At 39.0% G+C, this 15346-nt stretch overlaps 1 protein-coding gene across 5 annotated transcripts in view; it reads right to left on the reverse strand.

The window, feature by feature from the left end:
- tnk2b (tyrosine kinase, non-receptor, 2b) overlaps positions 1-15346 on the reverse strand; it is a 74837-nt gene that overhangs the window by 24649 nt on the left and 34842 nt on the right. Inside the window, exon 1 of one of the 5 annotated variants that reach the window (XM_065270026.2) lies at positions 13086-13706. The exons of 1 other annotated variant lie outside the window; for it this stretch is intronic. In XM_065270026.2, coding sequence (XP_065126098.1) covers positions 13086-13139 — 54 coding nt within the window. In that variant the 5' untranslated portion in view covers positions 13140-13706. Of the gene's footprint in view, positions 1-5575; positions 6459-13085; positions 13707-15346 lie in introns of those variants that run through there. 3 more of the 5 variants (XM_065270020.2, XM_065270033.2, XM_065270035.2) reach the window with 3 other exon arrangements.

Raw genomic sequence — 15346 nt, forward strand, 5'->3', positions numbered from 1 at the left:
ATTTAACAAAAAAACAGGGGACTAGTTTTCCAGTTTGTTGTAAACTCTGCCTCTTTGGACAACACAAGAGGCATTAACCCCTTACACGCCGCTCAAACATAGACATTTCTCAGACCGTGGTATCGATCCCTGGTATCGGGGGACTTTTAACGAGTACGAGTACTTTCGAAAATGTGGTATCGAGGCCGATACCCGATACCAGTATCGGTATCGGTGCATCCCTAGTGAAAGTTGTGCTAGATTATTTCATCGATTGTTCTGAAATATTAGAGAATATACATAGACATGTACAAAACGCTGTGCAACATGTTTACTAACAACACAAGCAGCGGACTTTGACCTAATATTAGTGCGCATCCATATAAACCTGTTATTTTTCCCCACTTAGGTTTTAACGAAAGCAGAGAGACTCGCCCACAGTCTCCACAGACCATGCACTTCAAGTAATCAGGACAGAAACAGTTGAAAGTGGACAAAGCTGACGGATTAAAATACCAGATGGAAACGTGTCTCTCTCGCCCACTTGTGATCTGATTGACCTAAATGCATTTTAATACCAGGTATGAACAGCCCCATTATGCACAATAGTTTCCTATGCAAAATCAAGTCAAAATCAGCAACAATGAAGTCTGACCATGCTCAAAAGTGTGATCGCACATTTAACATGCTATGTAAATTAGGTCAGGGTATGTGGCAAATCGGCTCATAAATGTAACATTTTAGATGTTTAATCATGGTTAACATCTGGAGCGTGCGCGCGCACACACACACACACACACACACACACACATACAGGAACATACACCTGAAGTTCATAAAACACAGATGGCATTGGCCCTGGCCAAGGCCACATGTGCAGAGTCACTCTATTAACTATTAAATGACTCCCAAAAGGAGAAACTCCACACCTTTAAATCAAACCTACTAAATTCAGGCCTTACCTCTCTATAGCAGCTTCTGCATCTCCAATTCCAATTATTAACACAGCTAAAAACAATCCTTGATCCTCAAGTCCATTCTGCCATTTTAACAATGAACATCCCCATTCTCTAGCTACTGTTTTGTAACAAGCAATGGAAAACTATCAATGGAAGAACACTGGCAGTGGCTGAAGCACTGGGACAAATAAGAGTGTGCTACTGTTTTCCATCCTCTGTTTTTTTGCTGCTGCTTTTTTTCTGTTGGAGGAGCGTGTTGGACATCAGCTGCTTTCAATTTTCAATCTCCCTCCCCATGCACTCCTTCACTCTAGAGTTCTTTCTCTCTGACACACTTACTTTCTCTAGAGCCCTTGTGGTCAGTCAACACCAACAACATTAGGGCAGGAAAGATTCATTTACTTCACAAAAATATGTCCTCTATGAAGATAATGAAGAGTCCTTTTAAATAGGAATGTATTACTGTATTTGCACATGTTTTGAGGCCTTGCCAATTTAAATATTCAAGCAAAGAAGATGCAAAACAGATTTCTATGCACTACTCGTGCACACACATATGAAGCACACACAAGAAAAGAGATGAAAGTGATGTGTAGTTAAAATTCCTCCTTATGTTTATAACTAAAGCCCAGTAGACACCAAAAGATAATCAGGCTGAATTTGGGCAGATTTTCCCCCTTACGACAATTTCATGGTTGAACCGATTATCTTATCAGATTTTCCTGTGGTGCACGGTGTGTTGAAAGCGTCCAAATCTACTCGGAAGCACGTCGAAAGCGTTCCAATATCAAATCAGAAATATTCAACATGTTGAATATTTACAATCATAAATCCTGTTGTGTGGGGGGAACCCCTTGAACAAACGCACACCCACACTGTAGATTGTTACGTGAAAGAAAATGATACCCAATCAGAAAGCAAGCTGATAAAACCGCAGTCATGGTTCAGCAGGCACAGTCCAAAGTAAGATAAAAATCAGAGATGTAAAAAGCAGTTCCCAGTATTAATGACATTTCTTTATCCCTGTCGACCATCATATGTTTGTTTACTGTGAGGTCACGATTGACCATGAGAGACATTGCAAGATTTCTGTAAAGTTTCCTGTATTCTCCGTCGAGACTTGAGCTGTTTGTAAACTTAGCGGCAATCCACAAACTATACAGTAGAAGGGGTAGACAACGTCAGTCCTGGAGTGCCGATGTCCTGCAGATTTTAGCTCTAACCCTGATAAAATCTTGCCTACCTATAGTTTAAAGGTAAATAGTTTTAAAGGTCTCCTCCAGGACAGGTTTGAGAAGTCCTGTCCTAAACTACATTACATAACATCTCATAACAGGATGGCTAGAACAAAACCCATATTAAAATGCAGAGAAGAGAAGCTTTTGGTTGCACAGCATCCTGATCTGTAAAGTAAAAGTGACTTGAATATCTATAATTTCTGCCAGAGAAAAAAATAGGGGTTATAAAGTCAACAGGTTTCTTGAAAGAATGTCAGAAAGGCTAGAGAACACAATCAGCCCTTTATACTCAAAGTGCTTCCTGTGTTGACACAAAAAAGTCATGGGTCACAGGGTTCAATGCCTTTTTGACTTGAAGTTAACAATCAATAGATGGACTTCCACTTTCAGAGTACAGTTAAATATTCTCCCACACAAAAATGTCTGTGAAGTCTTAATGTCTCTTTCTGACACACGTTCTACACATCCATATTTCAAATACACAGTCCACACCCTGCAAACTTATATTAAAAGTGTTTACTCATGCAAAGAAAGTACCACCATAATGCTAGGGTGTTTTTGGTAGTTGCTCATTGCTAAATGACTAACCAAATAAAAGAAACTCCACCACCAAATCTTTATAATATTCTGGGGCCTCATTTATAAAACTTTGCGTAGGATTTGCGTCAGAAGTGGCGTACGGATGAAACATAGGACGCGCGTACGCACAGAAACAATCGGATTTATAAAACCGTGTGCACGCACATCCTACGCATTTTTCCCTTAATAAATCACAATCAATTCTAAATGTTGCGCAGCTTTTGCGGCTTAATGACACGCCCATAGTTGTCCATAAATAGTCAGTGAAACGCCCACAAGTCAAGTTTGCTTTTTATAAATAACAACTATTGCGTAGAGAGTGGCGTACGCCTTCTTTTGTGCGTACGCAACGTTTATAAATGAGGCCCCTGGTGCCTAGATGTAAGGGGTGGCACGGTTCACAAAGCCCACGGTTCGGATCACGGTTTTCGGTTCTGTACGGTTCTTAGTGTTTTTTCTTTTAATCTGTACACTCCAGAAATTTACTTCAGCATATGATATGTAGCTTAATTATCCACAATTTAGGATACAGTATTAACAAAATTGTTATATCATGCACAAACTGAATTTGACTTGACTTTAAACACATTATTGGGACCATCTCTGAGGAAAGCTAGGTGAGATTTTGATACAGCAAGACAGAAGACATTGATGACATGCTTTTCATTTAAGGTGTATTGCTATCTCTACAGGAACTAATGTGCCTTTTTAGCACACAAATATTGAACTTGAAGCACACAAAGATTAAACTGAAGAATTAACCTGTAATAATCAAACTGCCAACTTCAGTGTAGCATTAAGCCTCATTTACAATCACGCATCCACTTGACCACGAGGATCCGCGTGGCAAAAATGATGTCAACGAGGAGTGGGCAGTAGTGCGCGATGAGTGCGCCAGACCCCATTTTGCTTGGCAGTGTGCACGTTAAATTTTGTAACTTTGCGTGCGGCTCCGCAACCCAAGAAGTACAAGTTCCAGGCTAATCTGGCTGAGCATGACATCTCATGAAGCTGGCACCCAGTCTGTGTGTTGAGTATAAGCACATCCCCAAACGCACAAGGTGTGCACGCAGTCAGCGGAAGATCACGCTGTGGAGCCAGATGAAAGTATTCAAGGCTTCAGGTAACATACAGGCACGAGGCTACATTGCGCATGCGTCGAACCGTGCGTCACACACATGCTCCGAACTGAGACAAGCCAACTGAACGGTTCGGATGTTTTTTCATGTACCGTGCCACCCCTACTAGATGTATAAGCAATAACAGTAGCAGTCAGATATGCTTGGGTTACCCTTCAAACTGTCTTCAAGATGTACATACAGTATGTATACTGATATTTAGTGGTTCACAAATCAACTTCAGGAATTACAGGTCCCTTCACACTTAAAATGGGAACAGAACCAACACTGTATATAAAATCACTGTTATTATTCCGTGTTGTCAGCTTGCGAAGAGGTAATTATGTCAAGCTTCAGTCATACCTCAGAAGATACCGGAACACATCTGTGCTTATGAATTATGAATAAATAGCTGACTACACATGAAAAATAATCACCAATACTTTATGGAAAACTTTGTGGGCCAAAGCTAAGGCAGTACATTTTTCGCAGTACATTTTTTAAATCACAGCAGGCCAATCGCCAAAACAAAGCATTTGGATCAACTTTTTACACTGCAATGAAGAGTACTAGTTAAAAAATTTTAAAATATCTATAGCTAAAATCAGATTAGAAAATTCTGCATTCACTGACGGCTAGATCTTCACAAGTCTGACTTTTCCAGTCTATTGCACTTCATTTGTCTGAGACTATAAAAATGTTATTAAAGACGGTAATTACAACAGACTGAAATATCAACTTTATACCATCCACAACTTTATGACCTTGTCAGACAACTATTCTCAAATCTTCATATCAAAACCCAACTGCTGGCTCAAGTAAGTGATCTGCCCTTACAGTGATGGTGCCAAAGCATCCTTGAAATGTGTGGTTGAAATCTGATCCAGTCTCTATCCACCTGGTGTATGGTCTGCATCTCAGACCTCTTTTCCAGTTCATCTCTACAGAAACTTGCTAAATAGTTTTCCTGCATGCCATTGTAGACAATAATAATATAAACAATCAATAAAATAACAATGTTTGCTTCAGCAGGCACCACCACTTAGGCAAAATCATTCACTGGCAGCCAGTGACATGTCAAGATTCTTTGGCTGTAATACAACACAGCAGAAGCAGTTAAACAGAACTAAAGTCCAGTATAAACAAATGAAGCTTGTGCGTTGTGAAGTAATGCATTTGGTATTAGAAGGCTATAGCCTCTAATCCTAAGAGAAATTTTGCCATGGTCCCTAGATAGAGGCCACAGGGTGGCTACACCCTACGCATAAACGTCTGGAAGGACATTAGAATTTAATGGCTGTGACAATGTATAAGAAATCAACTACAGACCATGCCAATACTGTGGTGCAAGAAATCAACTACAGTCCATAAAAGACCATTTTGCAATTGTGGTCATGCAACTAGACTGATTCAACAAGGGTGGAATAACAGATCCTCACAGAATAGTGCATGACGACACATCTGAAACACATTGCATACATAAATCAAGAAACTGGATGGTCTAAAGATATGCCTGATGTATTATTGGGGTCAGGCTTTGGTATGGTTTGATAATAATCATGCGCACAGGTATGCTCTTGCACATGAGTAAGACATAGTGCGGTTTCACACCAACACAGATGCTGACATGAACCGGCACACACATATACAAGCCAATTCCCAAATCAATTCCCCAGCATGCAGAGAATAAAAACAGACTTACTCGGTACAAATGGAAATGGGCAAGAAATGGGAATGATTTTTTGAGCTTGTCAAAGCGTCGCATTTTGAAGATTCGAAGATGTATGAATATTCACAAAACAAATTATACTTGGTCTAAAAGACCTTGACTCCGCTGCTGGAGAACAGGGTTCAGTAAAGGAGCTGCATCAGCCAAGAGCTGTGAAGGTCTCCTCAGTTCGAAGGTTTCCTCAACCTGTGCAGCCCACAGACAACATTCCATCGCAGGACAATCCACATTAAGCTCTTTACCCAAAGCTCAGCGTTCAAAAACACATGCCAGAAAAATTGTATGAGGGGGACTGAGTGGGGCGAGGTAAAAAACACCAGAAATGAGTCTGCCAAAGGGAATTGTTTACTTGGCAGCCTAGTTAGAACATCCAGCAATGTTACAGTCCAGACCGAAGAATGAGACAGAAGTGCAAGGTGAAGTACTCCCAGTTGTGCGAATAGAGCAATCCTGAAAATAACTCCCAGTGAATTCTGCGGGTTTTCCGTGTCACTATTTATCCGCTCAGTCCAGCTCCAATTTCTTCTCTCCTCAATACCCTAACTGGTGGTGAAAAGAGACTCCATATAGCAGAAAACCAAGATACAATGTTGTACTAAGGTCTGCTTAGCTAAAATAGGTACTTCTTTTTTCCTCAGTGTGTTCATGTTTTTCAGAGTGGGACGTGTTGATCTGGAGCAGGAGGAGCATCTAGGCATCTAGTTTTTTCTCGCTCTCTCTCTCTACAGAGTGCCTGTTCTCTTTCCCGTCCTCTCTCTCTCTCTCTCTCTCTCTCTCTCTCTCTCAGCCCCTGCCCGGGACAGACACTCTATGGTATTCAGATGGAGGAGCATTTGATCGCAAGCCAAAAGGTCAGATTTAACTGCAGGATGGAGAGCTCATTTCCTGTGTTCCTCCCATATGTTGGGCTCTTAACAAATCCCCCGCCTGAGCACCACTATATCCCCTCCTATCTCTGACTCGCTCTCACTTACCAAGCCACAACTCTCTTTTATATTCCCTCTCTCTATCTCCCCACTCTGGTCTGAGTTTGACTTTTCTTCTTTATTTGGTTCGCGTCGTTCTCCTGCCTCAATCCCTCTGAAAATGTTATCTCGACCTCCTGTAAACAAACCCATTCCCAATTTTTCTCCTCCCTCTTCCTCTTCCCCCTTCAAGCTTTTGGCTTCATCATCACTAGCGCAGTAAACCATTCATGTTTTATTTATTTATCTTCCATTTATCTCATTCCCCACTTATTCATCACTCTTACAAACTAAACCAGATGTACCACATCTTCAGGAATAAACAAACTGTACAGTGTTTCTTTTTTTTCTAGGTCTAGAGAGAATATGAGGTGACTAGGGACTGAGGTAGTAAAGCAGAGCCCTGTGTGTCATAAACGGTCTTACTCGAGTAAATCCTTCAACACAAAGAATTTCCAGTGCCGCTTCACACCGTGCAGCTAATGCAGCAGGAATGTTCTGGTGACTTATCGAAGAAGAAGGAGCTTTATTTAAGAGAAAGAGACTAACAAAAAATGTTGTAATGCTAGCACACAGCTGTGAATGAGAGGAAGCGTAGGTCTCAGTGACTTAGCTCAAGAGATTTGGCTGTACAAACCAGCTGCAGTCCAGACATTATGACACCTACAGTGTCTGATCGATTCATCTAATGATACGTTTCTTTGCCACAGGCACCTTTGGTTTGTTCACTCAATATTATATCTTCATGCTAATTTATTTTAAAAAGTTGCTAAATAAAGATAAAGCATGCATACTCTCGGATATTGTGTTATGTCATTGCACCAGTTGAATCTTTCATAGCTAACCCGTTTGAAATTACAATCCAAATAAACATGCCGATTACCCTATGAAGACTTTCTTCAGTGTCTGTTTGTGTTTGGTGAACTGCAGTTACCGTTGACCGCAGCACAACTTTACGCATTTAGACCGGATGAACTAAATTCACACTACAACTCCATATTTAGCACCTCCCAGGAAAAATCCACCCTCACTCCTAGTTCTGCCTTCAGCATAATCAGACAGTCCTATTCTGTTAAACCCTTAAGATATTATAACAATACGGCATAATGTTTGTAAGTTTTATTTTACACAAAAATTAAAAAGGTTGTGTTGGTCCTGTGGATCACCAATTTTCAAGCTGCAGTGCTCTTAACCCTGTAAAACCAACGGTTGTAATATTACAACATCAGTGTAAAATCTAATCAAGTATACCTGTACATGTTTTTTCTTTTAAAAACCACATTTACACAACTTAAAAAGTCCTAATGTTTAACCCTGCAATGATTTTGAATGGTAGACTTTGTAAATAGGTTTGTTTTCCTGCCCGTGAACTTAAAAAACCTGCAAACCTGCCTTGAAGAATATAACCTTTTTTACTGGACTAAATAAATCAACAATTCAATTCAATTTTATTTATATAGCGCTTTTCACAATTTGGTAATTGTATCAAAGCAGCTTTACATAATAGATGTAGTGAAAAGCAAAGAAAATCGACAGATAGCATAACATAATACACGATAGCACAAGCAGCTAAATTTGCTGCGGCTATAAATCAACATTATAAGCAAACGTATTACTAATGTAACGTATAGAAGTTAAGCCCAAAAAGGCTGCCTCCCCGGGTTGAAAAACCCCCTAGGAGAAAAAAACCCCGGAATTTTAGCCAGGGAAGTAAAAAAAAGTCCTAGGAGGAAAAAACCCTTGGGAGTATATATATATATATATACACACATTGAAACGGAAGGAGATTAAGTGGGTTCTGCCGGTGGTCTTTGGTCAGGCATCAGCTGGACATCACGTTGAAGAACAGCCAGTAGATCAGAGGTGTGCCGACTTTCACAATCACGTAAGTAAAATGCCTAAAATATTTTTTCTATGATAAGTTATGTGTCTAGATCATGCATGTTTAAAATATAGCTGAATGTTTTGATTATATTAGATTTTGAGCCTGTTATGTCAATGTTGTAATATTACAACGTTGGGTCTGAAGGGTAACAAAATTTAACTGTGCACGTTGCACATTACATGAATTTGCTGTACTTCTAAACTGTTAAAAATATTTGTCTTTGATACTATTTACTGTTAAATGTCTTTGATACTATTTTGAGTTTTAATCTAAGTTTTAAGATTATTAAGTATGTTTATAGGAAATCAATAATTTGAGAATTTGAAAGTATCTGTATCTTATTGTTTAAAAACTATTTTTAGTTGGTCTTGTTTTCTTGTCTGGGCTGTGTTTGCCAAAATATCTGTTTGCTGCATGAGGGTCAGGTGATTTTTTCTGGAATGTGGGGTGGGGGATATAGGTTATATTAGCATTGTAAATAGAGGACAATAAGCTTGCCAGATAGCATTGTGTGAATTCTATGGAATTGGTGAATCCTTTGAAATGTATAAATGTGATTGGAATTGATTTGCATCAAGATTAATAAGCATGGAAATAATCAGTGTGTTTTTTTTATTTCAGAATGCTACCAGACTGGACGTCTTATCTACATTGCGTATGATGTCATTTATAGCATCTAAATTTGAAAAAAGTGACTTTGAGAATGAGATGGGACTCTGATATAACTGATGAGGAGGAATGTGGTGATGCCTCTCAACTATAAAAGAGAAATTTAAAACTTTGTCTGCCCATATGATGATTATTATGGCATGTTGTGTGATTATGTATATGGATATATAGGATACTATTATTGGGGTACATAAGCAGTACACCCTGCAGAGTAACTAAATGTTAAGACAGTGAGTGAAATCACAGCAATTCTGCTACACCAAAGGCCCAATGCTGTAATATTACAACATTTCCATAAAAACTTACCAAAATGTAAAAAATGTAAAAACCCAATGATTTTTGCATTAAAGGACTCCTACAACAACATATAAAAGGTTATAAAATTTTATATATTTTTACAGGGTTAAACCACCAGAGGGCAGCAATCTCAAAGAGATACTTGCAACCTGTGGCAGCTTTAATAGACATAAGATCAGAGGTGTAAAGTACTCGAGTAAATGTACTTCGTTACTGTACTTAAGTATTTTTTGGGCTACTTTGTACTTGTACTGAGTATCAAAAATATAGGCAACTTTTACTCTCTACTCAATTACATTTTTGATCGGGTATTTGTACTCTTTACTCCACTACATTTGAAATGACACTTAACGTTACTCGCTACATTGTTTATTCGTCAAATAAAAATGAGACGAAAGTGTCAGAGGGTGATGATGGATAGAATCTGTGGTCGCGAGGCTACACGCACACACACAACTGAGGGACTTCATTTGGCTCTGCGCAGAGCAATCGTATGAAATCAAAGTACTGCGAGAGCGAATCAAATGCATATGGAGAAGTCTGGTCTCGCGGTACTTTGATGTCAAACGCTGAATGGCTTGCGTTGAGCCACCGTAGTGGGACATCTGCGTGCTGCGTATGTCATAAACTGTAGAGAAAAGTTCGCGTCTGGTCTGAGAGAAGAGATAAAGAGCAAACATATGGATATATATCACATTTGCTTCAGTCAAGGGACCCTTTGTTAAACATGTGATGCTACAATCAAAACAAAAGTGATGCGCAATTGCAGGAGGGTCATCCCGCAACTCAAAGGCAAGCACAAATGTTTATATACTCTGATGCTACTTTATCAGCTAACCTGAGCTGTTAAGTTACATAACTTGATATAACTTACTATATAAGCCAAAATAAACCAGCGAGGTCCTGTACTGATTGCCCGAGTAACTTAAGTACATTATAAGATTGATAATAAGTGTACAATTTCACTGTCCTCACATTTAATCAAGTATGCTGTAATGTATTTACTGTAAGAGGGATGGATGACGGAAGAAATGTAGTGCACTTGTGAGATAGTGGTGTTACGTACTACATGTGTTTACAATTAATCTTTCAAATGAACAACTTCACGTTTTTAATATGCATTATCATATTTCTGTTAGTGTAATTTTAGTTTACTGGAATTTTCTAAATATAAAAATTATATCTTTTTTAGGATAGGCCTATATAAGAATATTTGGTAACACTTTACAATAAGGTTCATTAGTTAACAGTAGCTAATGTATTAACCAACTTGAACAAACCATGAGCAATACATTTGCTACATCATTTATTCATCTTTGTTAATGTTAGTTAATAAAAATTTAAGCTTTAATTGTTTGTTCATGTTAGTTCAGAGTGCATTAACTAATGTTAACAAGATTTTGATAAAGTATTAGTAATTGTTGAAATTAATATTAACAAAGATGAATAAATGCTGTATAAGTGCAGCTCATTATCAGTTCATGTTAACCAATGTAGCCAACCAATATTAACCAATGAACCCCACTGTAAATTGTTACCATATATTTATATCACAAAGTTAGGCTATATATTTTTCAGCATGGCATATTCAAGTACACAATGACACTAGACTAAAATTAAATGGGTTTAAATTAAATTTAATGTAGATTTCTAGACTAAAATCTCATGGCATTTAGTTGAATAAAATTAGACTAAAACTAAATCAATTCAGATGACAAAAATATGACTAAAACTAAATAAAATTTTAGTGAAAAGAAGACTATGACTGTTTAATCTGTGTTTGTTCTGCCAGGTCAAAATTTTGAGGTGTTTGATTTCTTTTCTATATTAGGAAATAAAACCTCATAAATAAACTTTCTTAGTTTTCACTGGCCAGACCTACAATGTCTCTTTGTGTTGAGGACTAGCGCATCTTTGAGCCAACATTCAGTACGAGTAAAAATACTTGAGTACTTTTAAATTGGGTTACTTTAATACTTTTACTCAAGTCGTATTTAAATTGGTGACTTGTAACTTGTAGTGGAGTAAGTTTTACAGTAAGGAATTTGTACTTTTACTCAAGTATGGCTTTCAGCTACTCTTTACACCTCTGCATAAGATTGACATTTTAGACCAACCCTGCATCCCAATTCGCATACTATCAGCACCAAATAGATGGGACATACTAAATCTAAGTTCGACTATTCTTACAACGCACTCAAATGTCTATACTTATTTTATACAAAAAAGCAGTACTTTTAGGGCATAGAATAAGTAGGCGAAATGGGATGATAAATATGTGTGTTTAATATTTTAATGTTGGTTAATATTTTACATGATAAAATAAGGTACACTGATGAAATGCACAATGAGAAATTAAACTGGGTAAACTAAGGCTCAATCACATATCCCAAATAATCAGTATACAGTGCGTTTATAGGTCAGGGATTAGACCTTTTCACAGTAGCTTTGAGATCAAGTCAGGATGAACCCTCACAGCGTCATTTTCCCTCTTTCACAATTAAAGATCACAGCAGAAGCTAAGCTTACCACACACAGAGACAAACACACCAAAAGTCCTCTGATAATCCCCATACAACAAAGAAACAGCTGAAACAGACTTGTTAAGAGGAACGAGTTCATCACACGGAGGCAAAAACATAGAGGTACAGTAGAAACACAGCTGGACAAAGAACAGACACAGGTGCACAAGACAGTGTAATAATAACTGAATAAGAAATATCAGTCAGGACAAGGAAAAAGAGAAAGAAATAAATGATGACCGAGGTTTAGTTTTTTTCACCACTAAACCGCAACATCATCTGGGCATCTCAATGAGTGGATGAGGTCATAGTCAGTGGTGTCGTGCAGGGTATACGCAGGTATATGGAGTATACCCACTCTTTTATTTATTGCCATGGGGTATATCCACTTCTACTTTAAAAAAAATGGGGGCATAAGTTAAAAGTATACCCACTTCTCCATGCAGCACTACACCACTGCACTGGTTATGGCCAATGTTGTAGTCATGTCAGAGCTAAGACCAAGACCACTCGATCTTGGTCTTGGTCTTAACTTAGACTCGACTAATCCGGAGTTTAGTGGTTCCTGGAGAAGTAAAACTTTTGTTTTAAATGAAGCCAAATAAAATGATTACAGAAAACCTTAAGAAAAATTAAACTTTAGGTTTTCAGATTTAGCAAACGGATTGGGACAAGGCACTACTAACATTTTGGGACATGACACAAACATCACGCAGAGCAAACAGTGCTACGTAAACATACACGCACTTCCAGACTTAAACTGATTGGAAATCAGACTTCAGAATGACAAAATCACTAAATCTAGAAGCATACAGCCTCTTTTAGCAGATAGCAAATCTAGTAGCAAATTTAGTGTACCTAACACCATGCTAAAGATGAAACCTTATGTCATGTGAGGATTTACTGCTTGTGGGTTAATGTAACTTCTTCCAGACACACTGACACACTTACAGACATTCAGATTTCTGCTGTGGTTAATCAACTTTAAACATTTAATTTTTACTATATGTGGGAAAAAACAAACATACATAAGTGGGTAAAATGTTATAGAGCATCAAATAAACATTCAACATGGGTAACATATACCAACAAATCAGTTATGGATAGTCTAAGTATAGCACATTAAAAGAGCTGAGGTGTAATACCTCATCCTCATCGCAATCGCTGGGCAGACGCTGGTATTCTGCAGTGTCCCCCATGTTAAGGTCAAACGAAGAGTCTAGCTGCGTTGCTCATCGGTCCTCACATTCAAACGGATATGGGCACAGGGGACGCCACTAATCTTTACTCCTAGGTCCTTGATGCTGTGTCAGTAGGTATTTGCTTGTGATCTCACAATATTAGTGAGAAGACTCCATCACATCCACAAGCACTTCTAAATTCGACTGTGCACTAGGTAGATCAGACATCCTCCTTTCCTGAGCTGTTTTTCAATCGGGCTCCTTCAGCGAGTTATCTGAAATGCTCCATCTCTCCCCATTCCCCCTAGAAACAGCTGTGTGCGGTGGGAGTTGTTTTTTTTAATCAAGTCCTGATGGCTCAGCTGATGCCATAAACTAATCCCTTGTTTTTGTTGCCATGTTTTCTTTTTTAATTTCTCCCTCCTTCTCCTTCCCCCTGTTTTTTAAGCCTTGGTTGCCGGTCTCTGCTGCTGCAGTGAGTGGTTGCCCCCGACAACAGCGGCTGCCTCATCAAGTGCACTCACCAGTGAGCAGTGGGCTTGAGGCTCTTGACCAATCAAAAAACAGTATGGCTCTTCTTCATGGCAAGACTTTAATCCAGTGAGCGAGTATGCTCGAGAGAGAGAGGGAAGCGAGAAATAGTAAAATAGGCAGAGAGAGAGAGAGAGAAATCAGGGTCATCTGGGAGCTTACAATCTATGCAATTAAATAGATGAGAAGGGAGGTAAAAGGCAGTCTGTTTGCTACCTACTGATCTATCCACACTCCAAATCTGAGCAGGCATAATGAGCAACCATTGCTTGTTTTTTACTCCACTCAACCAGTGGTCTTTATTCACTTGACCCTGTAAGGCAAAGTCTTAATTAAAATACAATACAGACGCTGTCTCTGCTTATGGCGCCGTGAAGTCATGCAGAACAGATTTTCCCAGTAGTTCTGGAGAAGTCAAGTTTGTACGACTATGTCCAGGTAAGGTTTGCCATCCAAAACATGCAATTTAAGCATTTCGCACAACATTTATTTTCTAACAGAAGGTCGGAAACAGCCTGACGCTTCCAGTCTCGACACTGCAAACTATAAATGAAACCTTTTTCACCACTCATGAACACAAGGCGGTACACTCTTTTCCTCTGACAACGATCACAATCACAGTGCCTATGCCCCAATCTATGGGGCTGTTTATACTTTGTATTAAGATGCATTCTGTTCAATCGGATCACAAGTGGACAAGAGAGACACATTCACGTTTACACCTGGTATTTTAATCCGTTTCTTTTGTCCACTTTCGACCGCTACTGTCCTGATTACTTTGAGGGGGTGGTCTGTGGGGTCTTTCGTTTAAAGCAGGAACAATGACAGGTTTAAATTGACATGCAGTAATATTAGGACACAGTCCATTGCTTGTGTTGTTAGTAAACATGCTGCACAACGTTTTGTACATGCACATGTAATGGTGCATTTACACCAACCGCGTTTCAGGCTTCAAAATCGTGTCTACCGTGCCTAGTTCGCCGCCTTAACAGTTTGAATGCAAGCATTTGACGCGCGTCAGAGGCAAACTCCGCTTCTTGTGGGAGGGGCAAGTGCTATGCGGTTGTCTGTTTGCAAGACGACTGATGTTGATTGTGCATTTATCGAGAGAGTTACCAGTTTGTATTTGGTAACCTTACTATAGGGGGAAAATAAATGGCGAGGGTCGATAAACGTCACGTGACTCAAAAGTGAAATGTGTATTACAACTTACCAGGTTGCCCAATGTCCTCACTGACACTCTTCCAAGCGAGTTCATTTTTATTCCTGTGTACTCTATAGAAATAAGAACTTATATCGTATGGTTGGTTGATTGAGTGACTCCGGGCAGGGCTGTCACCACAGCAGCAAGCAGGCTCCTGATTGGTTAACGAAGCGCGAAATTCCGCCAAAGTTAAAATTTTTCAACTCACCACCATAAGAGCTTTCGCTGATATTTCAGAGCAATCAATGAAATAACCTCACACATCTTTCAACTTTTCAGCTCACAAAATGAAACAAAAATGAACGAGGCGAAGAGCAGTTGCTTCAGTTTTATCAATTAAAGCCTAAAGATTGCCCTGAACACTGTGGGTTCGCGTTAGAAGTCAGGTTCGATGGAAAAACATTGTGCTCGTGACATCACATTAGATCACATTGTGGTTGAAAGTGGACGAGCTCAAAACATTCACACCCTGTTTATACCTGTATTTAGC

Source organism: Paramisgurnus dabryanus, chromosome 6 (assembly GCF_030506205.2).
Source record: "Paramisgurnus dabryanus chromosome 6, PD_genome_1.1, whole genome shotgun sequence".
NCBI lineage: Eukaryota > Metazoa > Chordata > Actinopteri > Cypriniformes > Cobitidae > Paramisgurnus > Paramisgurnus dabryanus.